The 27,328-nt window shown below is 41.9% G+C and overlaps 1 protein-coding gene across 1 annotated transcript in view; it reads left to right on the top strand.

Annotated features, from left to right (window-relative positions):
- The window catches only part of CCDC60 (coiled-coil domain containing 60), a 62,648-nt gene extending 36,399 nt beyond the window's left edge, over positions 1-26,249 (top strand). Inside the window, exons 4-14 of the mRNA XM_068161759.1 lie at positions 5,274-5,453; positions 7,440-7,556; positions 7,868-7,972; positions 9,964-10,054; positions 11,896-12,124; positions 16,811-16,901; positions 17,487-17,555; positions 17,948-18,070; positions 19,410-19,541; positions 22,759-22,948; positions 25,552-26,249. Of these exons, the coding sequence (XP_068017860.1) occupies positions 5,274-5,453; positions 7,440-7,556; positions 7,868-7,972; positions 9,964-10,054; positions 11,896-12,124; positions 16,811-16,901; positions 17,487-17,555; positions 17,948-18,070; positions 19,410-19,541; positions 22,759-22,948; positions 25,552-25,650 (1,426 nt within the window). The 3' untranslated portion in view covers positions 25,651-26,249. The remainder of the gene's footprint in view (positions 1-5,273; positions 5,454-7,439; positions 7,557-7,867; positions 7,973-9,963; positions 10,055-11,895; positions 12,125-16,810; positions 16,902-17,486; positions 17,556-17,947; positions 18,071-19,409; positions 19,542-22,758; positions 22,949-25,551) is intronic.
- The last annotated feature ends 1,079 nt before the right edge of the window (positions 26,250-27,328 follow it).

Genomic DNA, 27,328 nt, shown 5'->3' with positions numbered 1-27,328 from the left:
TCAAATACAGAGCTCAATGTTAGAATTTGCTAGCTTAGGGTTACCACCACATAAACTTAACTCCATGGGGTTTGGCAATTTCAGAAGGTGAACAGTGTATGCACTCTGTAATAATGCACTGAGTGTATTTTAAGAGACCAGTGCACCAATTCTCATATAGAGTGAGACCACCTTCCATCACTCAGGAAATATGTGAAAAAGTTTTAATGTAAATAAAATTTGAGACATATTGGCATAGATAATGATGCTGAATGTAAGGCACCAATGAACTGAGAGGTACAGTCAGCAGCTCCAGTATTCACTGATAAGAGAACAGAACAGATTCTCCAGTAGGATAAATCTGTATCATTGTTGGCAATTTACAAGAAATGTAGAGTTGGCTTTCCCATAGTTCTGTGTGTGTCTTTCAAATAAGAAAAGCACTGTGTGCATATGGATTTTCTTCTGTCTTGGCATTTCCTGCTGGTTCACAATTATTAGTTAGTTAGGTGGTACAGCACCTTGTCAGAAAGGGTAAGGGACATATAAGAATTACTGTGGCAACAGCTCAGACAGAGTCTGGTGTGTCTAATGAGCATACACAGTTCATAGTATTTGAGGGGACTGAATTGATAAAAATAAGTGTTCTATTCCAACTGAAGTAATGTTTAATCAACTGAAATCCAATGAGAATGCAGGCACTAACACTTGTGCTCCTGCAGAGATTAGAGTAGTAATCTTAATAGCTTCAGCTTGTCAGAACATCCATTTTATTAGGTGTTCAAAAAGACAGACCCTCCAGTACCACAGTCCCTCTAAAACAAGGCAAGGGCAAAGATTTCAAGTTTAATCACAATGAAACAAGCCTGGTGCTCTCACCATTTCCTTCAGTGGCTATTTCTTTGCGTTCTTCCGGATCCAAGTATTCATCAGGCTCATTTGAGATCTGCAATGGGATCACAGCTCATGATGGCATGGCTACAAATAAAGCCAAGTGTCCCTTTAGAAGAATTATAGTGGCCTTTAATTCACAGGTTCAGTCTGTAATGTTCAGAATACAGCTTAGCTGTATTTACTGTAGTTTCAAAGTTACTGCTTCCTGTGCTTTCTGGTTTATAAAGAAATGGGTTGTGGTCTGTATTGCTTTCCATGCTGTAGAAAATATTTACTCAAAAAGCTCTGGAGTTGCTGTGTGCATAAAACTGTGCTTGCTTTTCACCTGGGAAGCCTTAGCTCATACTCAGGTTGTCACTAGTACAGCAGGTTAAGCAGTTGATACTTGCCTTGCAGCATCCTCAGCAGGATCTGGCCTTGTGCCTGCAGAGGAGCTTTTACTGGTCTAGCCAGGGAGCTGTTGCAGATGCAGACTGTAATGCTTTTATGGAAATAAAGGAAGTGACATTTAGAAAACCTGTGCTCTTAGTGGCTTTCAGAGCAATGCCAGGTTGGTTTCATTTAGGTTTACAAATGGCTATAAGCCTCTGGAAAAAGCTAAATTCTTTCTGTGTAGCATCTGGAGCAGGAGATGTTCTGCCATTAGCTTTATTCATATAAAGCTTGAATCCATTAACATAAGGAAATTGAATAAGCCATTTGATGAAAGAGTGGCTAACAATTGTCATGGTCAGAGAAACATGGATATAGTTATTTGATAGATGCATAGTTACTTTACTTTCAGCTCACAATTTTTGTTCACCATGATGAAAATATAATGTTCAGCCTTAGACTGGAGAGTCAAGCTGGTGTAAGCAGACTGCAGCTTCTTTGCACCTCAGGGACTGGGGCAGAGGGTGATTAGCAGGAAGAGGTAGTGAGACTGAAGCACCTGGGTAACACCCTCTGATGCACTCAATACAGGTCCTCAGCAGAGCAATAGCCACATGGGTGTGCAGCCTTCTGCCCATCTTTCTAGCAGTTCTGCTCAGGATGGAGTTACATCAGCTTACCCAAGCAAGGATTTGGCATCGTGTCCAGGACTAAGCCATTTCCCACTGAATCTGTTTACATACATGCTTACAAAGTTGGGTGTGAGGGACTGCAAAATCTGATCTGCTGGGACAAATACATCTTCAGTATGATTCCTTTGAAACGTAGTGAAGATGACCCAATGTACTTAAGCTGTACCTAAACAGAGGGTAAAAAACCCTGTTAAATATCTGCTTTGTCTTTACTCTGATGCAAAGGCTTCTGGCATTATTATTATAGCTTCTTAATGCTTTCCTAGCACCTAAATTATAATTAAGACACGTTTCTGACTTCAGTTTATTTTTGCAAGTCATTTCTTACTCCAAGTAAGGCACCAAGAGTCTTAAACCTTTAGCAGTAAAAATTCAGTTCCCCAACACTTTAATGGCCATGTATTACAATTAATTGGTGACCCTAAGTCCCTAAAGGATATAAAAGTAATTTAATAAGTATGTCATTATATCAAGTACTAAAAATACACTTGCTTCTGTATGTGTAATGCACTGCTAGGCCACTTCTTTGCACATCATTGACCCTTATCTCTATCTCCACTATTTCATTCCTGTGGTGAAACTTGAAGTATTCCATTCTTGCTGCTCAGGAAACGCTTCCAATTTTCATGCTGATAAAAAATTTAACTTAGAAGAATAAGACAAATCCTTTTGTCTGAATGGCATTTGAAAATCTGTGTTGTGACTACAGCTGACTGAAGCTCAATGACTCTAATGAATGTATTCCAAATTTAATCTCAATTACATTTGCATGTTAATAAATGACTCTCACCTACTTGTCAAATCGACAGCCCAGCTCCATTTATTAAGTTACTTTATAAACAGGGTATTGTGATGCCAGAGTTGAAATGGAGAACTATTTCTTGTCCTATTCCAGCAATATGCTATTAATTTACAGTGTAGAAAAGTACATTGGTGATCTCTGTATTTTCTGTTTGGCTTTATTCTACTGATTTCCTGCTTCACAGTATCACAGTATCACTTAGGTTGGAAAGGACCTCGGGGATCATCGAGTCCAACCTATCAACACAGACCCCATGACTAGACCATGGCACCAAGTGCCTCGTCCAATCTCCCCTTGAACGCCTCCAGGGTCAATGACTCAACCACCTCCCTGGGCAACCCGTTCCAATGCTGGTCCCCCAGGGATCAGTGCTGGGCCCTGTCCTCTTCAACATACTCGTTGATGATCTGGATGAAGGGGTAGAGTCAGTCATCAGCAAATTTGCAGATGACACAAAGTTAGGGGCAGATATTAGTCAGTTAGAGGGTAGAAAGCCCTAGCTGGTGGACTTCTTTACAGTGAGGGTGACAGAGCACTGGAGCAGGCTGTCCAGAGAGGTTGTGGAGTCTCTTTCTCTGGAGACTTTCAAAACCACCCACCTGGATACATTCCTGTGTGACCTGCCCTAGGTGATCCTGCCCTAGCAGGGGGGTTGGACTTAATGATGTCTGGAGGTCTGACTTAATGATGTCTGGAGATCTCTTCCAACCCCTAACATCCTGTGATTCTGTGAAGAGTCCCTAGACCTTTAGAGTCATTCATAAACATTCCAGAAATAATTCTATGGAATTCTGAGAGGATTTTGTTGTTGCTGCTGTTGTGGTTTCAATCAGGTAGTTATTATGGCTTTTTTTATGTGGTTCATTTCTGTTAATTTTGTTTTATTTCTTTTTTCCATACTTGTAGAGCTACTTTTTGTAATACCTGGGTCTTAAGACTAAAAATGTTCACTCACAATCATGTGTGATGTTTCCTAATCCATTGGATACATGAGAGTGAATGCTGAATTTGGTATACACATTAAAGCCTTCTGTATTTAGATAACCTAAAAATAAAGGCACTGAATGTACTTACCAGTTGTGCATCTTACCCCAATAATATTGGTGATGGCTGTTAGTATCAAAGATCTTTTATCATTATCTATGTCTCCCACTTGTCTTTGATTCATGTAACCACCTGTTCACTATTTGTGGCACTATAAAACACAGCTACAGCAGGGGGCTTGGTCTTTAAGGAGGAATTCTGCATTTACTTCAGTGCACGCAGAAATGTAGCAAAAGCACTGTAAAGGAGAAAAAGTATTTTTGCACACAAATATCTTGGTAGCTGACAGAAAAGAGAGAAAGAAAACTACGGAGAAAGGGCATTAAGCAAGAATTTGAGGCCATTAAATGGCTTCTAGTGTTCAAAGAGAAGTGTGTTATGGAGAATGCTAGGTTCTTATAAAAAACAGGGACATCTTTTCTCTTTTTCTTCCTGAAGTTAATATAGAAATACCCAGCAGACAGATTATCTACATGAACTGGAATTATTTTTTAGGTTTATATTTATAACTACTGGATTAAAAAATGATGTCAACAAATACAAAAACCCAATCCCCCAAACCACTGAAAGAGGCAAGTGCTTTTCCATGGAGGGAAGCAAGGAGGGGATAAACTACTGCCCTTGAGACTAGTGAATTTGGTGCCTGAAATTCGCACCCTGTGTGACCTTCAGGTGCTCTAATACATGTCTAGAAAGAAAAGAGAGTTATTGCTTGTCAGTAAAATGAATGAAGCCCAACTTTCAAGCCTAGATTGTGTTTGAAAGAATCAATACAGCCTGATGACACTTGATTCTAAAGTCAGCAGCACATTAACTTAAAGGGATGTGGCGTCTGTCTGGATAGTCTGACTCGGATCAGCTGCTGCATTCTTGCTAACATTTTAATCAAAGGCTTTGGAGTAATTGAGTGCCATTTCCCTTTCACAGCCCTGGCTCTGTTACCCTCCTACAGAAGTAGGTATGGTTTCTTCCTTAGTTTCTTCTCCTGCAGTTCAACCCTGCCTGTTGTCTTCAGCTCACTCACAGGCTTCGCTGGCACCTTCCCTTTACTAACAATGCAACCTTCTGACAGCAACTGGAACTTAGCAGCTAACAGGTAGCTTCAGGGCAGTGCCTGTCAGGCTGTGACAAGTGAGTTAAGACACCAAGGGGCCCAGTGGTCAGTTGGCTGCTCTAAATTAGCATTAGGGAGTTTTAGAATCAAGTAGTGGACAAAGTGATGCTGAATTCAAGACATCCAGTAGTTAACCTGTGTGGTGCTGAAAGAGAGAAGAGAAAGCTCTCCCAGTTCATGGTGGGGAACTGTTGTCCTTTGTTGTTTTATTGTGAAAGGAAATACTAATGTTGGATTCTTGAATACTGAAGAACATGAAATCTCTGTTAAAAATTAAGTTGGTGGGTAACAGCTAAATTAATTAGATAGAATACAATAGAATTAACCAGGTAGTGTCTTGTCAGCACAGTGACCAGCTTGTGATGACTTTTGGCAGGCGTCACATCAATTCCATGAAGCAAGGTGGAGATTACTTTCATATCCTTCGCCAAGAATCAGCAGAGAGGAAGAACGTGCTGGAAGAAGCCCAGCAGGCTCAGGCTGCAAGCAGGAGAATTGACTTCCAGACACCCAAATCCACCTCTGATGCAGAGGACTCAGAGAAAGAAACGATCACGTAAGTCAGCTCCGAGGGCTTTTGGTGGTCTGAGGGCAGAGACCAGATTCTGTCATTACTTGGAATTGAGGCAGAATATTACTGCTTGTCTGAACTAGAGAGAGAAAATGCTTTAAATCTGGTTAAGTGAGCAGCTGTAAACTTACTTAAAGTAGGGAGGAAAAAATCCTTGAAGTGTTGTTTAAAAAGGAGGAAGTTTAGAAGGCAGAAGGTTAGTGAACACAGGGGAGGGTTTGTGGCCAACTCAGAACTGATTCTGTGAGGAGAAACAGGAGGCCTGGTGAGTTTTTGTGCCGTGCCTTTGTTCCCACAGTGAGGCCACAGCATTAAGAATAAGAAAGAATTACATTCAGCAGAATAAGGGGCTTAGCTTGCAGAGTGGATTCCTTTGCTATCTCAGACCTACCTTCTTCAGGTTTTCTCTCCCTTTGATCATTGTCATCTTCAGTCCTTTGGCTCATGCTGATCCTTTCAGTGCATCTCCAATGCCTGTGATAACGTTATAGTTGTCTTCCATTTGTCGACCCTCACAAGGTGATGGGATGATTAAATACTTGCTCAGCAGGACAGAGTAGCAATTCTAGAGGTTACACACCTTTGGTTCCTTATTGCATCAAGAGCTCATCCATCTCTAACAGTCTTTTCTCATCAATTTTCTGTCTTTTGTCAATCCCAGGTACCAGCTTCCTCTCATTCACCTTTTTTGTGTGAACTGACTTTCAACATGGAAAGTTCAGTCTCCAGAGTCATCTGAGATACAATCACACCCTAGTTATAAAGGGGGACAACAATATATAGCCATGATTGGAAAATAAGAAACAAAACTTCACCTGTTAGTGTGGAGCCCAGACTAAAAAGCAGTCAAGTAGCACAGACAGGCAGAGAGATTCTGAGAATTGCCATAGTAACATTTAATATTCAGCATTGTTAATGGTCACTAACTGAACAGCTAGAAGAGGTGAGAAAGGAAAGAGTAGTACTGAGAGATAATATTATGGAAGGAGAAAAGGTATTAAGGTATTAATGAGTTTTGGAATCCTGGATTCTAATGTCTGCATCATCTAAAACTTCCTCCTTAAGTCACCTACAGCTGTGCTGTACAAAGTGGCACTACAAAACACTTTGATCCTAGGTTAACAAAGGCCACATGAATATTTTAGGTGAAAAGGATTATTTAATTTTGAAAATTATGTATCATTTGCATACATAAGAGTCTCCATGAAAGCTTTTTGTAAACTCCATGCTTATTACTCTTTTTGTTGTGTAGCTGTTCTGTCTACCCATAACTCAGCTAAGCCCCCTTTATTGCAGGCAAATAATGTGTTACATATATGAAGAATAACATTGCCTTTATTATCATGACAATTCAGGTTATTGAAGTCATTTATTCTCTTCTGTAAGGAAAAGCTTCTCCTCTCAGCAAGGCTGACCTCAAAAGTTTGAATATTCCTCTTTTCTTTATGGAGATTACCTGCATGGGAAAAATTCTCTTCGTTTAGTCACAGCTTCTCCTAGTATTAAAGGAGTTCTTAGTGGTGCAGAGTATACCAGGCCTGTGGGTGAATACTGACAAAGCCTCTTTAATCCTACCCCTGCACCAGGACTTTTCCCAGCTGTAAAAATTCAATTTAACATCTTAGAACTAACCTAAAAATCCACTCTAGCAACAGTTGCTAATATTATCTAGTAGTATAAATATGCAAGTAGAAATAGTACTATTATTTATGAAATGCCATCAACTTATTAGTAATAAACATTAATTAGATATCCTGGATAAATATAAACACCAGGCTTATAATATTAATGAATGATAATAAATGCAGTAATTAATGAATTGAGAAATACATCTAAATTGTTTGGGGGTTTATTTAATGTAACGAGGAGAAGAGAGAGTATGGTGATATGAACACAATAAACAGTTCTGTCAGCAATGCCTTCATTTCACATGCCCCTTTGTTTAACTTCAGCCTTTGTTCTTTCCCACAGTTGCTCCCTAAAAGAAGGCAACCAACTGCCGCTGTTAGGGATGAAGAAGGTGACCTTACGCGCTTTCACTTTTGTTCATAGCAGTGTCCTGATTCCAAGCCCCACTGGAGCAAAAAGGTGTGTTTGAAGGCAGATTTATGTCCTGCCCTCCTTGGTAGCACATAAGCAAAATTCACAGCAACATAGAGCCATAGCACATATACCCAGAAAGATAGGAGAGCACTGAGCACATCACCAAGACAAGTCCATTGAAAACGTGACATCCCAAAATATGCTCAGGGTTCACAGTTATGTATCAACAGTAGGAAAGCCTTGAGAGATGTCTGCAACTCTCTGGGATAATTAAAAATGCAATCTTCTTAGAGGTACTAATTTCAGGTTGTTTCTCTGACTACAGGGTATAACACATTTGTTCCTCCTCTCTGCAGTGAACATCTTTTCCGGCAGCTGTGCGCCATCCATTGGCTTCTGGAAGCTTTGACTCTGGAACCCAACGGCTCGATGCATTCCATATTCACCTGCTGGAATTCAAAGTCAGTGTGCAAAAATGACAGCCAGTGGAATGAGGAGTTTGGGATCTTAATATGTTGGGATCCTTTACATGTTGCTGTTTCTCTTCTCACATGCGATAACTGAGTGAAATGTCATTAATTCTCTGCCACTCGCTGTAAACAAATTTTGCATCAACTTTGCTCCCATGCAGTCAGCACGAGTCGTGCAGACGAATCAGTAGCACAGCATGCTTCCCTATTATTGCAGCTTGCAGAACCAGGAGAAAATACTGGGCTCTCCCAACCAAATTTAGTTGTGTTTTATTTCCCATTTCTCTTTTGATTAATAATTATGCAAATTAAATGCATGTAGTAGTAGATGTATGTGCATTCCCACAGTCACCCCTTGGAGGGTTAGCCCAGTGAACTCAACAGAAATTCCATATACAGTGTAATTAGGGAACAAAGCAGGTATTAAATGACACTTAGTAGCTGGGTTTATTCTGTCAATTGTGCATGACAGTGATGGGTACTTGTAAAAGATGCATTGCTGCTGAACTTTTATACTGTTAACAGTAAATATTAAATTAAGTTCCCAACATTTTTAGACAATGTAATCGTGTTGACATAACATGTATTTAAATTATTCATGAGTGTTTGATAAAGCAGTGAACAGTTTATGCTCTGATTTGCAGGGCAGAGCTCTTCTGTTCTCTCTCTGTATTCACAGTGAAGGCAAACTGTGCCTATTTACAACAGAAGTGACAGAGTAGCATTATATAGAATTAGCCTGACAAATTGAAAGGGACAATCGGTCCAGAATGTATTGTAGATGGGTTTTCACCCCTTTACGTGTGAGGAACAATAGACTGGGATAAAAGAAACAGTTTGTAAGTTTTGCAGGCACAGACTGACAGAAAAGTATAAATCCATAAAGCTTTGGATTAATTTCCAGGTCCTGAAGCAGTGCAATCTCTTGTTGTATACATCCCCTCTTCACTGTTGTTGTCTGTAACCATCACTCATAGAATCATAGACTGGATTGGAAAGGACCTTAAAGATCATTTACTTCCATCCCCTAGCCATGGGCAGGGACACCTTCCACTATACCAAGTTGCTCAAAGATCCATCCAATCTGGCTTTTGAACAGTTCCATGGAAGTGAAGAACTACTTTGTTACATCTAGTCTAAATCTATCCTCTTTCAGTTTAAATCCATCACCCCTTGTCATATGACTACGAGCCCTGGTAAAAAGTCCTTTTCCAGTTCCCACTGGAACTTCTCTAGGCTGAACAGCCTTCTCAGGCTGAACAACTCCAATTCTCTCAGCCTGTCTTTGTTGGAGGGGGTCTCCAGCCCTTTGATCATCTTCATGGCGCTCCTCTAGACTTGCTCCAGCAGGACCATGTCTTTTTTATGCTGGGACCCTCAGAGCTGAATGCTCTAGAGAGTCACACAAGAGCAGAATAGAGGGATAGAATCACCTCCCTCAACCTGCTGGCCATGCTTTTATTGATGCAGCCCAGGATACAGTGTGTTTTCTGGGCTGCAAGCACACATTGTTAGGTTGCTTCTCATCAGCAAACACCTCCAAGTCCTTCTCCACAAGGTTGCGTTCAATCTATTCTCCAACATTATGTAACATTTTAAGTTTCAGACCTGTATAGGTCTTCATTTAGCCAACAGCATGGAAAAAGCAAACTTGCATGAATCTGCTGTCACTTCTATCCATAAAACCTTGCTGCATTGGATGAAATTGTTCAGTGCTTACACAGAGGAAGTTGAGAGCATCACCTGGCCCAGTATGTGCACGATAGTTTGTAGAATGACTGTGTTTGTTTAGGTTCTCCTTCACTTGTGAATGACTTATTGATGGCTTCTACACCTTGCGTTGTTTCGCCATTTCTTATGAGCAAGATACACATCGCAGTAGTGGTCAGCTGCCTTTTACTCTCTACTGCATTTATTAAAAGAACTTATGATAAAAGCAAGACTCTCAAAAATGGAAAACTAATTAAGTTGTTTTCACTTAGGGAGCCTGGTGGCTGTAAAAAAACAGTGGAAGAAATGGAAGAAGAAAAGTTAGCAAAATGCATGCAGGAGCTCTTTATTACAAACACAAAGGTAACTTCATTGTCAATTGCTTCCTTGGGACCTAATCCAACTTTCCAAGCTTTTGTTTTGTTGCTTAATTGAACTCAACGATACCACATTTCCTGCTCTGGATCTTGTAACTGCAGAGTATTTGTCTCTCTAGGTTTTGAAGAATCACCATTTGATATGAGGCAATAGGAAGAACAGTAGGTAGCTGATTGAAACTGTGGCTTTGGCCTGAGTGCTAAGTACCGATGTGGGAAGAATTCAATACTCAGCTAAAACATAACTAGCCTCTTGTTTGCAATTGCCCCTTTTTTATGACCCAGAGCCACGTAGCAGTACTTGTTCACACAAATAGGTGTTTTTCAGTCAAGTGGGGATTTCAGACCGGTGTTCTGGAGGTCTTATTCTAGTAAGTTCTAACCATGGTTTGGTTGCCTTTTTACACGGAATTTAAAGCTAAATTCAGAAACTATTGCTGAATGTTGAGGCCTCTAAAGAAAGCAAGATTCACCTGCCCCATTCAAAACAAAGCCAAGGGAAGGAGAAAATGAGCAATTCAAATGAAAGCCTTTTAAAAGAAAAATGAAGTTAATACCAGAGAGGAAACTGAACACTAGAATATTATCTGTAACATTTGGTAACTGTTTTACTGTCTTTCTGAAACCACAGGAAGACTTCTCTTTTTTGGAACTGTTGAAATAAACAGAGGAAAATGGGGAATGAGTGATGCTTAGGAGTACCATTAGGAGAGCTCAATAGAGAACCAGTGGATTTCTCAGACTGTAGCTTGATCTTCAGCAGTCTACTAAAGCTTTATTTCTTTGCTTTGTCCCCTGTAAGGCAAAATTAAACAAGGTTTGTGAAGTGCTTTTAGAACCCCAGGTGAGGCACTCTTAAAAATATGAGCTGTTGTTACATGCAGGCTATTTGCTCTTGTTATTTGTAAACACCTGCAGCTCTCACCCTCATGCCATAATAAAGTGATTCAATAAAAGATCCTGATTTCTGCTGGGAAGGAAGCAGCAAAAGTTGTGAAACTTTTCAAAGCCAAGGATTGTGGGTTTATGCAAACACTCTTCCTTCTGTTAGCAAACAGAGAGGGGAAGTCAGCAAGTCACATAAATAACGGAGTTGTTTCTAGAGGTGAGGCTTTCTGATTTTTTCCCACACAATTTTACCAGCTCTCTAAAATCAGGTTCAAAGCAACATGAGCTGAAGAAACCAAAGTGCACGTCAGTCTTGATGTGTCTTTTAGCATTTACATTGCTGAGACTTTTTTCCTTCCTCTTTGTATTGATCACAAATTCCTTTCTCTCATTTACATTAATATTACTTGAAGACTGCTTTTCATATTCAGCGTGAAACTTCTCGTGGAAATATCAAGTTCCTCCAGGGGCACTTGCTTTATAAAACATATTGTTCTGGTTATCAGTCCTACACAATTCAGTCTGCTTTCTGTCTTCAATTTTACATTCCTGGCACAGGAAGGTCTTTTGAGAGGTTTTTGGGTGCTGGGAGGAGACCCAAGCATTTATCAAACCATTTTGACCTACTCTTTTCTGTGCATGATAAACTTCCTCTGTTACCAACTCTCTGCAGCTGCAGTGTTATTCACTTAAAAATCAGTTTAATCTGTTGGCATTAATGCTACAGGAGATGAGTACTGAAGAAAGATAACAAAAAGAACGAGGTAGGTCCTACTCAAGAAATCACTAGCTTGATTGAAGCCACTGGAGGAAAATCTATGAGGTTACAGGAGGACCAGAAGGATCTAATATTAGAATAGTTACAGAAATCTGATTCTTCATTGTCAAATTGCTGTAGAAGCACCCTCTTTTTCTATTGTTGTTTTCTTATTTTTACAGAAATGCACCTGGAAACCACAGTGCAGTCTTCTTGCCAGGAAGATAAACAAGACCTCTACGCCAGGTATCTCTCAGATTAGCAGTCTGTCGTCTCTCCAGGGTCAAACCTCTTGTGGCAGCGAAGCTTCCATTGCAGTTTTCTCCGAAGACAACAGCAAGATTAATTTGGCTTCATCTGATGCTGTGAGTGAGTCAGCACAAGCTAAAGAGCAGCCATCTCCTTTCCCCTGTAAGTTGCCATTCTTGACTGCCAATATCAAATGGGTTTGCTTTTGGTGTTACTAGGGAAAACCTACATCAGAGACACTGCTAGATGCACCAGTGGATTTCTCTGCAGGCATGTGACACTTTGTACAAGTCTCTGTGCCCTCCCTGGTAGCAAATTGATTTAAAGACAATATAATCCCATGTGAACATGAAGTAAGAGTTCTAATTAATCTTCAGTTACAGCAGTGACACATTCAGGCATCATCCACATCTATAAGGTCAACAGGTGATGAAAACAGTGAAGCTGTTCTCTGCCATAACCAACTGATCCACTGAATATTTGCAACTCAAGGGGGTTTGTTTAACTTAGATTTCCTATTCCATGTCCTTCCTACTGATCTAACAGTGACTATCTGCACTTCATATACTTGACAGACTAGCTCATTAGCTCTGCAATGCATTTGTGTACAGAGCTAGATAATATTAACTGTTTTCCCTTCCTTCCAAGTAAAGCTGGGTCAGAAAAACACATTAGCATTTAGTGCTGCTTATTACCTTTTAATTGATATTTTTATACTCATTATTAGGCTAATACCATGCTGTGCTAGACTCAAAATTTCCCCTTAAGAATGAGCTGTTGGAGTCATTTGGGATAGTTCTGTGAATGTTCAGTAGCTATCAAACAGGCAGCATGAAGTGTAAGACACAGAAGAAAATATTTTGTTGGGTATGTGCTTTCTCAGTACCAGTCCTTCCAGTTCAGACAGGCTGGTATCAGAAGTAGGAAAGTTTAAATGGGAAAAAAAAATAGTAAGGTGTGTTAGAGATGGAGAACATCTTCCAGATAAGGAGCAGTTAAACAGACTAGGGCTCTTCAGTGTAGAAAAGAAATGGCTGAACACAAGGTGATGACAGATCTCAGTAACATTGTGAAGTGCATGGGGGGGGGAAAAATAAGTGATTAGAGAGCAGTTACTCACAAGTTCCCCTGACATCAGATTTATGACCCACCAAATCAAATTATCTGGCAGAAAATTTAAAGCAGTGGGAAGTGTTTTCGTGCAGTACATGATTAAACTGGGGAATTCGTTGTTACAATATATTACTGGAGGTATGTCCAAGTCCAAAAGCAATTTAAATCAATAGCAGTAAAAACAATTAATTGCTCTTAACTGTAAAGAAATGGACACATTCCCTGGGTCTGAAAGATCTTTAGGTTCAGGTATGCCAGAAGCTGGCTGGATATATAGGGAAGCTTGTGCTGGTATCGTGTCGTAACCCGTGCAGCTGCTGCTGTCCGCGGCTCCCAGCACAGATGAATGAGGCTAGTGGAGAATTCAAAGCTATAATTTCAATCAGTTTGTTTACAAATGTAGGTTAACAATTGGTTTATGTGTGAGATGAGATTGGAAAATAATCTTGAGAGCTGTAACAGCTGGGAGCCTGTGTTTGCTGTGGGGCATAAATCTCTTGTGGTCTGTGTGATGTATGGGAAGTGTGTGCGGTGCAAACTCTGGAACAGCATTTATCGCATGATTGCCTGCGATTTCAGGGGACTGGCCCGAGTTGCCAGGCTGGTTCTCTTGAGGATTATATTCCTAGCCCTAAAAAAATATGGGAAGCTAGTTTCTGCAGGGCAGCTCTGTAGCAAAGATTGGATTTTGTAATGAATTCTGAGGACGCCAGACTCGTGTTTAATCCAGGATTTTGATTATAGAATGCTTCATGGACAAATCAGAAATGGATTACAAGTACAGCTGTATAGCCTACTTTCACAAAGCTTCATGTAACTCATACAGGCGTAATTTTGAGAGCACACATAACCCTAGCTCCCATGTGTACATCTATATGTTGCAGATGTGAGAAGGAGATTCTGTAGCAGTAGTAGATACAGCTGAATGTGACTCTTACGGGGGGGAAAAAATATTTCCTATAAGGAAAGACTTCATAACTTAATAGAGAGCTTTTTTCCAACTGCAATTTTGATGCTGCTGTTTGGGGACTGCTGCTGTGGAATGTCTGCTTATACAGCTTTGATATTTCAGTGCTGCTGGCTGATTGAGGACCTGTACTAGACCTTAAGTTTAAATGTTACATCATGTTGACAAAGGTAAATGTGGAAGCTGCAGTCCTTGTAGCTGTGGTTATAACAGCAGGTCACTTCTGAGGTAGCCTCATTTATCAGTCACCACCTAATCAAAGGCTTTACAAAGCAGATTATGTCCTGAGCTCGCTTCCCTCACCACATTTTAAAACATTCTCTTTTTGTGCAGACAGAGACTATATGATCTAAATGTACTAAAGTTAAGCCTTGTTTTTATGGTTACTGTGTCATGAGGAGTTGGAGCTTAGTATTTCAAAACTATTATGAATGTGGACAAGCTTGAGTATTTGTTTTCCCAGTATCTCCAAATGGAGAAATGGAACAGGTCCTAATGCTGCAAAATGGAGAGCAGAGAGTTATTGTGTCCCCTGTTTCTGTTCATCAGCCAAAAAGATGAGTTCTCCACGGTATTAGCCCTGATTTGCTTCCTGTCTTCTGTCGGCAGTATTTGCCCACAGGACTGCTTTCTGGACTAGCTTTAGGCAGTTCAACTGGTCTTGCAGAAAATATCAGATGCATCCACTGCTTAGTATAGCCCTCCTCTCCCAAAACATCATCTGCAGAGTCTGAGTTTCAGATGTCCAGCCACTCACTTTGCACAAGTGGTAACCAGAAATAGAAAGAACTGGGCTCTTCTTGGCACACAGTGTCAGAACCCTCCTTAGAACAGATGTGATTTGGTATGCAGCATAAACCTCAGAACAGAAGCTCTCTGCCCATATTCATGTCAGGTTCCAGACCTTGGCGGGGGGGGCAGTCAGCCTGTGCATTCAAACTGCTCTAGAAGGTCCAGTAGTGTGCCAGCTGCTTACAGGCTTGCACTGAGGCCAGTAAGGGCCACAGGGGAGCCATCATTAGAAGCAATCAGTGCCAGGATTTAGGAATTTCTGCCTGGGACCTCGGCATTCTTGACACTCACCTGGCCACAGCTAATAGAGGATCTTCATTATAAGCACAATGCTTCAAATTGTAGCCCATTAGCTGGTGCACAGCAAGTTGTTTCATCCATGCCTTGCATTTATAAATTCACAGTATTGTATCCAAATCTGTATTTCTAACAAAAATTAATCCCTAAAAATAACTCATGCTGCTATTTAACACAGGCAGCATTCAGCACTCATTTTTATTACACTGTGTGTGGTGATTCACTGAAATGCAGGAAAAGGGCTGTTTGAATTTGGAGATTAAAACTTCAAGGTGTTGAGTGCTTAGTAAAATGTCACTCATTACCACGTAGGACACGGTGAGCACCTCAGAGGATGACTTAGAATTTGATAGCTGACACTGGGATTTTTAATAACAAGAGTGACAGTTGTTTTACTGCATGAGTGATTGGGGGGAATAATGCGGAGAAGATAGCTGCCTCAGTGCCTCTCCAGGGATTTGACATCAAAGCAGGAATGAAACAGTAGGGGGAAGGAAAACGAAGTTGTGGGTTTGAAGAAAAATGGTGAGTTAAACTGGCTTTCCAGGTATTCAAGGGAGAGGAGAATATAAGCATTCTCATTACAGTGGCAGGCTGAGAGTGAAGGCTGTTGTTAGTGAGAGTCCTGCTCAGAGGTGGATAATCTGGAATCTATAGGCAATGCCTGAAGTTTTAGTGGATGCTGATAAGGAGACAGAGAGGTAATCAGGCACCTGTTGATGTTAAATGCATTAAATTCCATATGGCATTTAAAAGAAGAATGGTAAAGTGGAGCGTGTCCAGAGAAGGGCCACAAGGATGATCAGAGGGCTGGAGCACCTCTCCTGTGAGAACAGACTGAAGGAGTTGGGGCTGTTCAGTCTGCAGAAGAGGTGACCTAATTGTGGCCTTCCAGTATCTGAAGGGGGCCTACAGGAAGGCTGGGGAAGGACTTCTCAGGATCTCAGGTAGTGATAGGACTAGGGGGAATGGAATGAAGCTGGAGGTGGGAAGATTCAGGCTAGATGTGAGGAGGAGGTTCTTCCCCATGAGAGTGGTGAAGCCCTGGAATGGGTTGTCCAGGGAGGTGGTTGAGGCCCCGTCCCTGGGGGTGTTTAAGCCCAGGCTGGATGAGGCTCTGGCCAGGCTGATCTAGTGTGGGGTGTCCCTGCCCATGGCAAGGGGGTTGGAACTGGATGATCCTTGTGGTCCCTTCCAACCCTGAATGATACTATGATACTATATGGTAGACTTAGAAATTTAGAAGACTTGACAGTTTATGCCAGTGGAATGCTGACAGCACAGCACAGGAACTGAAAATAGACTTTCTGCATAGTTCAAATCTACCTCTTTTTTTTTGTTTTAGTGCTCCACTTGTATAAGCATCTAATGGAAAAACATGTACTATCTTCTACTTGATAGAGGGTTGTGGTTTTTTTCACATCTGGAAGACCAAAGCTTATATTTTCAAAAGGGCTTAATGAATTGAGTGCATTCATATTTGGGTGCTTATCTTGAAATCTCTTGTAAAAGCTGGGCTTTTCTGAAGAAACTTGAATTCTTGTCAACACTAAACAGCAGATTTCTTTGGCCTGTCTCGTTCAGGCCAGCATTTATGGCATCCTCTCTGCAAGGAGGAGAGGAATGCACTATTCAGTTGGCATGTTTTTACAGAAATCTTTTGTTGTTGCTGTTATCAGCCTTGCAGAAAATGATCCAAATGACACATGAAGCCATGTCAAAAGTTGGCCATAAACAAGGAGAGATGGTTAAGAAGACTGGACTGCAGCGGTATGTTGCCCAGTGGGTTTCAGACTGTCTAGAGGAAGCAGCTCATCAGGATGGAGTGGAGTTGGGTTGGGGTTTTTTTCTTTCTTTTTTCCCCCCAAACAACTACCTTCAGCATTCAGTGAATTCAGATGATGTTTATATTTGTTGGCATGGGTGGCAGGACAGCTCATTTTACCACTATGCAAGCAGTATGTATTTTCTGGAAAGCCATCCTGTGAATCTTGCCTTTTCAAACAGGAGAGATTTCTCTGTCTTACTCTGTAGAATTGTTTCTGTTTCTACCCTTGAATTTTTTAGTAGTCTCTCTATAACAATTCCAGCTAAGCTCACGTTTGATGCATTCCCTCATTACTCACCTCCGTGGTTGTTTCCACAACTATAAGATCAACATAACAAACCTTTCCTACAATTAGATTTTGCTGAAGCATTTTTCACCTTGAGCTGAGGTGAAGGGAGATTTGTCTTGTACCTGGATAGCTCCAGCAAGTCTGCAATATTAAGAACGTTTTATCAGCACCTGCAGAATGTGTCATGTTCTGGAGAAGGCATTCTGCACACTATTTTAGACCTTGCTATGTCTTGCAGTGGGCTGCCAGTGGCTCAGAAGAACTACAGAGTAAATAAGGACGAAGAGGGGAAGCAGAAGCCCATAAGGTAAGGGCACAAATCAGATTTCAAAGCACATTGTATGGTGTATAAACTCAAGTCTGGGTGTGGAAAGCATTTGGCGTGCAAATATCAAAAGGCATTTGGCAATTACCCGAGCCTGAAGCTGGCCAGTGGAACCTTGCAGCGTATTTAGAACATTTCAGTGCAATATCAAGGCACTTTCCTGGAAGGATGTGACTGGAAAGTAATTCTTTCATAAATTGGGTTTATTAAAACCCCCTGTAAATGATACTACATTTGGGGTTTTACTGGGAATCAGGAGCTCTCAAAATTTACATGGGCTGACATCGTTGTATGTCCTGAGCAACACAGGCGCTTGCCACAAAGTGTTTACCACCAGGAGCTAATTCCAGTTTTCTGTGTTGTTTTTGTCACAGCTGCCACATCAGTTCCTTCATTAAAAGCAAATCTAACTTGTGTGCTGATCTGAGGCAAAAGTTCACAGCAGTGCATGAAGCAGCAGCTTCTTGTTTACATGATACCTTGGTAAGACTTGAGAGGTAGGAAGAGACTGTTTTCTGTATACTCTTAAAGCCCTCCACACCTTACTTCCAACCTTTTAAAGACAACTGATATGGGGTTACATTAATATATGGATGATAGAAAGTTTCATGAGTGCCTACAAAAAACTGTATTACAGGTTAAATATTTATAGCAGCCTTTGGGGATATTTCTCAATGATTTTCCTGCAAACAGTTTTGCTAAGACATTGGATGCACTTTGGACACTGTAGTCCTTTTCCCCCAAAGCCAGAACAGAAAGTTTAGCCCACAGGCAGTCTGTTTTGCTGTCTTGTGTTTCCAGTTCAGAGATCACTCTATGTTACTTTGACTCTTCTCTGAGTAACAGTTGCAATGTCCCCTCTCAAGGCCTTTCCCCAGATCAGCGATGTTTCTGCCTTGTTGAGGAGCCAAAGCCTGTCATCCTGTTCCTTTCACCCATATCACACACGTCACATTCAGCTGTGATGTTTGTGCAAATTCTTCTTTCTCTGTAGGCGTCAGACCTGAGATCCTGCCCTACACTGCTGTTCTGAAGGTTATTATAGGCATAGTTTTCTTTCCTCTTCTCACTGACTCAGTCTTTCCATTCTTCTGTTCCATTTTGTACGTAGATTTTGTCTGTCCCCAGAGCTTTCCTTACCTGGAGCTGGGTCCTTGTTTTCCTCCCTGAGCAGCTGCTGTGACTGCAGAAGGAGCTAATAATTCCAGCATCCTGCAGTACAGCAGGACAAGACACATGGAAACTTACTACTTGCAGCATGTTACCTTTCTCCATACAGCCAAACAAGCATATTCTATCTAATCAGCATTTGGAGGTGAAACCTCAGTTAAGAAGGATATAGTATTAATTATTTATTGGAAAGTAGATGCTTGTTTGTGTGATAACACAGTAGTTCTCTTTGTAGGAATGCATTGATGAGCCCAGTATCTGGGTCAAAATTCTAGCTCAAGGCACTCTGTTCCACCTCTCTTCTGCCATATTTTAAACATTGTCTTACTCTAAACCACTGCATGGTGTTCTCTTTGATTTTAAGCAATGGATACATGATAGAAAGTGGAGGTTGAATATCAGTTTAAATGCTTTGATTATGAAGTTTATTTCTTACCTGCAGCCTGGAGTTAATATAAAACAAAACCACTTTTTATTCTGTCTGTAGAAATATGAATGCATACAGAACACTGCAGAAGCCAAAGCTGTTACTGGTGTCCACAGACTGAACATGCAGCGTGTCCTTCACATTCATTGTTCTCTGCCTTCCCTCATCTCTTACTGTTAACTATGTAGAATTGTGGTCATGTTTGAAACACAGCCTTGACTTTGGGGTTTTTTTGGTAGGAGGCAGGAAGAACGATGCTATCTAAAGTACCAGGCTTTGAAAGAATTGAAGTATTTCAGAGAAGACATGGAAAGAATGAGAAGGCTGAACGTGAGAGACAAAAGAGACCACGATGAAGATGGACTGAACTGGTGAGGAGGCACAGAAACCCTCAGTTCAAATGAGATGGTCAGGGTCACAGAATTGTCTTTGGTACAAAAAGCTTTTTTTTTGTCTTCTTTTTCCACAGAACAATGTATCCCTAGAAACCATTGGATCAGTTGCTGGAAATGCAGGCTTTTCAAACTGATAGTAACAAAAATACAGATACAATCTCCAAGAGCAGATCTCAGCCTGCTCAGCAAATACATTAATTAGAAACAGTGTGAAAGGGGCAAACAGAGAGTTCCTCTCCAGTGATGTCAGGCAAAAAGCACTGAGTCTTTGCATTCACACACCCTCCCCAGAGTGCTGCTTCACAGGAGACTTCTTCCAGCAGGAACTGTGTGAAACACTACCTCAAAGATGAGAGATACTGTATAAAAAGTAGATGGGTTAGATTCACAACTCATTGCTGAACTGAACATTCATAGCTTCATAGTTTCATAGTTTCATTCAGGGTTGGAAGGGACCACAAGGATCATCTAGTTCCAACCCCCCTGCCATGGGCAGGGACACCCTACACTAGATCAGGCTGCCCAGAGCCTCATCCAGCCTGGTCTTAAACTCCCCCAGGGACAGGGCCTCGACCACCTCCCTGGACAACCCATTCCAGGGCTTCACCACTCTCATGGAGAAGAGCTTCCTCCTCACATCTAGCCTGAATCTCCCCACCTCCAGCTTCATTCCATTCCCCCTAGTCCTATCACTACCTGAGATCCTGAGTAGTCCTTCACCAGCCTTCCTGTAGGCCCCCTTCAGATACTGGAAGGCGACAATGAGGTCACCTGGGAGCCTTCTCTTCTCCAGACTGAACAGCCCCAACTCCTTCAGTCTGTCCTCATAGGAGAGGTGCTCCAGCCCTCTGATCATCCTTGTGGCCCTTCTCTGGACACGTTCCAGCACCTCCACATCCCTCTTGTAATAGGGCCTCCAGAACTGGACACAGTACTCCAGGTGGGGTCTCACCAGGGCTGAGTAGAGGGGGAGGATCACCTCCCTCGACCTGCTAGCCACACTTCTCCTGATGCAGCCCAGGATATGATTCCCACTTCTCCTGATGCAGCCCAGGATATGATTCCCAGTACTAAAATTGATGGCACAGGAGACTTTGGTTCTAGCTGTCCATACACATTAAAAAGAAAAATTCCCCTGCCTTTGTTTGAGCTGCACATGGATTATACTGCAACACTTGCAAGGGCAAGTAGTGTAATCACCTAAATACTTCCCAGTACAGCAATTCTGCAGATTACTAGTGGTTTATGTTTGAAAGGATATTAGCTGTATCCACTGATCAGCTTCCAGATACACACTAGAAATAGCCTACTGGAATAGCTCAGCAAGCTCACAGTGTGTTCCCTACTGGCCTGTCTGTGAGAACTTCTTGGACATAGGACTATAGAGTATTCAAACTACATGGAATGTGGTTGGTTTTTTCTCCCTAGCCTACTCTCTTTTGCTCTCCTTGCTAATGAGCCGTCTGAGCCATCATCGGAGATAACAAAAAGTCCATTTCTAATATCAGGTCCAAAATGCAGGTGGGCTAGGAGACATCAATCACACATCAGTCATGCATTCATAAATACACCCAGTCTTGGCCTGCCTGGCAGAACTAGGTTTAACATACATGTTTGGCTGCTAATTGTCAAACATATCTGCTACAGCTGTCCCCCAAATTTACAATTCAAGATGTAAATACATTCTGACACTGGAGTAGATGTGATTTTTGCTTTTATATTTATAGTTCTGCTAGAAGAAGCCTTAATATGGGAAAAGTGGTGTCAGTATAAAGGAGACTATGCTAATATGGCTTTATACTTTTCCCCCCTGGAAGAACAGCACTGTGAGTCTGATGCCCTTCATAGTGAGGGAACTGTCTTGTTTTGACTGTACCAGCACAGTTAGATGAGCTTTCTGTGCCAGGCTTGCTCTGCAAAGCACCATCCACGAGAGGTATGAAGAGTGGAATCTCTGACAAGGCTGGACAACCCCCTTGTGGAGACACAAGTCGTGAGAGAGATTTCTTTCATCATACCTCTTTACATTTGCAACAGGGCTGTTTTTATCCACTACTCTTGCAAACACTGGCTTGCCAAGAAAGCTGAATCACAGCAGAAACACTTCACTAGTATATGCTGTCAGTCTACTTGTCTCATCTCTCTCAAGAAGTGAGAAAACTCAAAGATAATGTAAAATATGAACACTGCAATGTAGGAGTATGCTAAACCAGCTTCCTTTCTCAAACAAAATGTCTTAATGCATGGATGGATTATAAAAGGCCTGTGATACAGTTATGGTATCCTGGGTAATCTAGCCAGTGTTAATGAATTGGCTACATACCAACAGTGTACTACTAGAACTGGCCATAGTGAAGACAACAACCCACATGTTTCCTTTTTGTCTGGTTTAAGGAAGGAATTCCTCCCCCCTCTCCTGCTGTGCCAGTAACATGTATCCTAAGCTGCAGGGAGGCAGCACTTCCCACTGATGTGTTTCCAAAGCCTCATCCCTTTGCAATGAAAGCTGCGGCACAGCCCAGTCATGCACAGTAATAGTAGTTTTGGAACATCAGTCTCCAGGACTGTCAAAGCAGCACTACAGAATTTATACAGAACATTAAAAACAAAGGCAGACTTTTCACAAGAGTTTTATTTTTATTGTAATGTGTAATTCTCCTCAATCTCTGTATTCAGAGTGAAATGGTAAAGACTGTGTGTTACAGTGCACTTAGATCAGAGAGATTTATTTCATCACATAGAGAGAGGAGAATGATGAGAGCAGAGGGAAAAGGGATAGTAAAGAGAATCAGAAAGCGTGTCAGATCGGGCACTGATTGCACTGGAAAATCCACAGGGGCTAAAAATAATAAATAGAGAAAAGATAAAGAGGACAAATCTGTAGTAAAATGGAAACATTTGTTAGGATTTTATTATTTCCTTTCACACTCAAGTTTATCATCCAAAATTTAAATGAACAACAAAGATGCATCCCTGCAGAGGGAATTGGTGCACAAGTCCAATAAAGCAAAGCTCTTCCACATTATTCACTCAGAATTTCACTGAATATTGCAGTCCCCAGACATCCACTTTTTCTGTTGAAGTTATGGAGGTGGTGAAGTGGCAGAAATGCCAGGCAAACCCAGAGTTATTAATAAGATATGCATTTGTTCCCATGGCTGCTCTTTTATTGCTGTTCTTCTCTCTGTTAAAGGTTTCCTGTATTACTTGCCAGGCTCCCAGAGTCAGTGAAGAGTGACCATAAAGTACAGAAAATCTTAAAGAAACTTGAAAAATATGGCAAGACTCCTGGCTTGAAAATTCATCCAGACACCTTTCTTAAGGTTCTGGCTGACCTGCAGGTGTGGGAGCTGTGTTGTCCAGAAATTGCTGCAGCTGTGGAGGTGAGATGATCCCAGGTTTTGATACTCTGTGTGATGAGGGTGAGGAGAGCAGGAACCTGTGGGTGAAATTCATACAGTGGAAAGTTACCAGACGAAATCATTTAGGATGTCACTAGATGAAGATGCTACTGCTCATCTCTTATGAGGCACTTTGAAGTCCTCAGAAGAAAGACATTATGACAAGCATTGGATTATTAATCAGTATATTTTTATTATTAGAATAACCTTTATTAGAATAAACCAAACCAGGTTGGAAGAGACCTTCAAGATCATCGTGTCCAACCCATCAACCAATCCAACCCACCCAAACAGCTAACCCATGGCACCAAGCACCCCATCAAGTCTCCTCCTGAACACCTTCAATGACAGCGACTCCACCACCTCCCCAGGCAACCCATTCCAATGGGCAATCACTCTTTCTGTATAGAACTTCTTCCTAACATCCAACCTGAACCTCCCCTGGCGCAGCCTGAGACTGTGTCCTCTTGTTCTGGTACTGGGTGCCTGGGAGAAGAGACCATCATCCGCCTGTCTACAACCTCCCTTCAGGTAGTTGTAGAGAGTAATAAGGTCACCCCTGAGTCTCCTCTTCTCCAGGCTGAGCAACCCCAGCTCCCTCAGCCTCTCCTCATAGGGCTTGTGTTCCAAACCCCTCACCAACTTTGTTGCTCTTCTCTGGACTTGTTCCAGCAAGTCAACATCCTTCCTAAACTGAGGGGCCCAGAACTGGACACAGGACTCGATTATTATGTCATTGTTGATTTACTTGTTTCACCCATGAAGTGACATCTGTCATAAATTGTCAGGGCACTTGAAGAGAAGCATTAACTTGTGCCCTGAAAAGGCTTTTATTCCCAGCAGTAACATCTACGAGCTTTTCAAGTTAATGTATTACATCACTGACAGAACTCTGCAGGTATCTTTTGTGTTTGGCTTCAGCAACATAAAAAAAATATCTGCTTCTCAACATCTCCAGTTGGGCTCAAGTCTTGTGGTTCTTCCCCTTCTGCCACTTGCTTATAGGGCACAAGAAAGGAAAGAAACCACATTCAGAATGTACACTGCTACGTTGGCTAAGCAGGTACCTAGCTTACAAAAAATGGCAACGGTGCCACCTTGTGTCTCTAGTTCTCATCACAGTTGTTTCCCTTAATCTTGCAAGACCAACAGAAACCTGAGAGGCTGCAGGTTATAGTGCGTTTTACATATATCGAGTGTTATTTTGCCTTACAAGAGCAAAGGTTTAGCACCTCACGTGTCCAAATCACAGCACCTGTATTTGCTGGGTGTCATATGAAACCCCCCCAGCTGTATTGTGCCCTCATTCACGTAGTTGCTAACCAGAGAAGGTAGCCTTGCCTTAATGCCCAATATCTAAGTCTGTTCCTTGCTGGGAATAGACTAGACTAGACTAGACTAGACTAGACCAGAAGAGACCTTCAAGATCATCGCGTCCAACCTATCACCCAACACCACCCAACCAACTAACCCATGTAACCAAGCACCCTGTCAAGTCTCCTCCTGAACACCTCCAGTGACGGCGACTCCACCGCCTCCCCAGGCAGTCCATTCCAATGGGCAATCACTCTCTCTGTGTAAAACTTCCTCCTGACCTCCAGCCTGAACTTCCCCTGGCGCAGCCTGAGACTGTGTCCTCTTGTTCTGGTGCTGGCTGCCTGGGAGAAGAGACCAACCTCTGCCTGTTTACAACCCCCCTTCAGGTAGTTGTAGAGAGCAATAAGGTCACCCCTGAGTCTTCTCCTCTCCAGGATAAGCAGCCCCAGCTCCCTCAGTCTCTCCTCATAGGGCTTGTGTTCCAAGCCCCTCACCAACTTTGTTGCCCTTCTCTGGACTCGTTCCAGCAAGTCAACCTCCTTCCTAAACTGAGGGGCCCAGAACTGGACACAGTACTCGAGGAGTGGCCTAACCAGTGCTGTGTACAGGGGCAGAATGACCTCCCTGCTCCTGCTGGCCACACTGTTCTTAATGCAGGCCAGGATGCCATTGGCCCTCCTGGCCACCTGGGCACACTGATTTTTTGCTATTTGCTTTCCATCCCCTTTACATTTTGACCTCTCATATTAGGGAAAAACACTTTAGCACAGCTGAATCTCCTGTCTGCTTGTTTATACATCTTTTGGCAGCCACAGAGGAAGGAGGACCTTGGTGGTCCTTCTGACTGGAATAAATAAAGGAAACTGTCACATTTTAGGAGCAAAGAAAGCATCACTCAATATGACCTGGCAGCTAATGACAGTGGCCTCAGATGAAGTTCTTATTTAACTTCAAGTTGCTTTAATGTATGTACTGCAGTGGTAGGTAGAAGACAGCTGCAAGTGTAAAACACAGAGACTCGACTTGGAAGGATTCAGGACATAAATTACAATAAAGATGATAGAGTTTTCCTTTTAATTCAGTTTAGAGCATACCCATCTGTTCTGAAAGTTCCATTAAAAGCATTTTGGGGATATAAAGCACTATACCAACTGTTTGCAAATGCCATTACATTTGTTTTGTTGTCACAATGGTCAGGTTTTTTCCCCATGTTATCTCTATCTTACACATAAATCAAAAGTTCAGGAAAGAACCTTTTTGTGTTGCAGTTTGTACGTGAAAGTATTGTGCAGATGCCAGAAGAGGACTTCAACAAGTGGTTCCAGGCAAGAGTACCCCACCTCAGTGCACAGTCCTTCACCATTTAATCAGCTAGATGAGGTGGTTTTCCAGCTACAGCTGTCTTCAAGTGGAAAACTACTGCCTGTTGGATCTGGCTCAAGGAAGACTAGAGAAGGGAAGCTAACTGACTGGCTGCTCCTGTGCAACTGAAATTTGTCCTTCTAGAGTGCACCATAGAAAATAAAAGCTAAATACTGTTGCTCCTTCTGGTATGACGTCTTGGACACACCATCAGGTTTCACCCCCCCGCCCCCAACTAACCATGTAGGATGAATTTCAAATCCCAGGTCAGGTCATTTTTTCAGACATGCATCTAATAATATCTCCAGTACAACAGCTATCTACTCAATGCAGATACACTGATTTCCAAATCTAAATGGCCTTGTCTCTGCTTGCTCTTTATTTTAGCTCTCCTCTATAAATAGTATCCCAAGCAGAGGGTAGTTATAAGCTTAGGCAGTTCTTATTTTACATTAATCCTTTTTCATAATTCAGGTGATTTATTTTTGCATTAAGTTTATTCTGCAGCTATTATGTGATTATGGATTAATTCTTGCCTCATTAAAATCTATGTTGAAAAAAAAAAGCATCCTTAGATGCATTTTCCAGGTTTTCACCTGAAGGTGTTTTCCCCTGATTGCCTCAGCATATCTTTGCCATTACTGTGCTTGTAACAGTAGGATGACAGCCCTGAACTCACAGACAGGGATAAATACATGACCTTTGTGAACCTGTCTGGCCTTAACTGTGTATTCCATAGTGGGTCAAAATTGCTGGGTGGTGGAATCAGTGATGCAGTAACCTTCTAAGCAGATGATGGTAATGAGTTGTTTGCCAGTCCAGAGGACTCATTGCAATGGGAGAAATGCTGTTCAGCTGCAGTAAGGGGAAACAATGCCTGCTTAAGGTCCAGGTGAGTACAGTGACCATTGGCATGTAAAATGTTAGTGATGGGTAGCTTTAGTTTGTCCCCTCCTCACTATCCAGATACAAATGTTTTTAAAAGAAAGGAGCCAGGAACACAGAGTTCTTTGGCTTACAGCCATGAGACAGAGGTAAGCTCTTAAAGTTCTGTTGTGCTCCCACTTTTCTCATTCTCTATGTCGTGATAAGCTAGCACTGGTACAGCTACCAAAGCCATTATTGTCCGCTGTCCATGCTTTTCTTTTAGTCCATCTCAAAATCCAGTGACAAAATTCCCTCCAAAAGTCTTGAGGATTAGTCTAGCACCCAGTGCAACAAGTGGCAGTGCCTCTGCCAGATCAGCAGCATGAGGTCCCGTCTGACCTGTGAGACCACAACTCCACTCTTCACTGTGTCCTCCCATTTCTGTCAACTTCTTTGCAGCACTCCACAGGTCTTGAGAAACCCCAGCTCTGCTGTTCCTTTGAGATCACTTCCCCATCATTGTCACTGCTGTTGTCTTACCCAGTGTCAAACAAAAACAAATCTCAATTTAGCATCTTGGGAACTGTGGAAACCTTCATCTTGATCCTTCCTCACTAGATGGATCTACAGAAATAAGATTGTGAGTTTTCCTTATGTTTAAGAAATGGAAACAATGGGCTGGTCCTCATCTGGAGGACATGAGCCATGCTGCCAAAATCACAGTTTGATCCCACCCGAGCATGTGACCTAATGTGCCTGCCTGTAAGATGAGATGATTGTGCTAAATGTAATTAGCTAATGTCTTGGGCAGCTCTT

Source organism: Melanerpes formicivorus, unplaced genomic scaffold (assembly GCF_026170545.1).
Source record: "Melanerpes formicivorus ecotype bairdi unplaced genomic scaffold, bMelFor1.0.p_v2 SCAF_60, whole genome shotgun sequence".
In the NCBI taxonomy this organism is placed as follows: Eukaryota; Metazoa; Chordata; class Aves; order Piciformes; family Picidae; genus Melanerpes; species Melanerpes formicivorus.
This window is presented reverse-complemented; position numbering and strand designations above follow the sequence as displayed.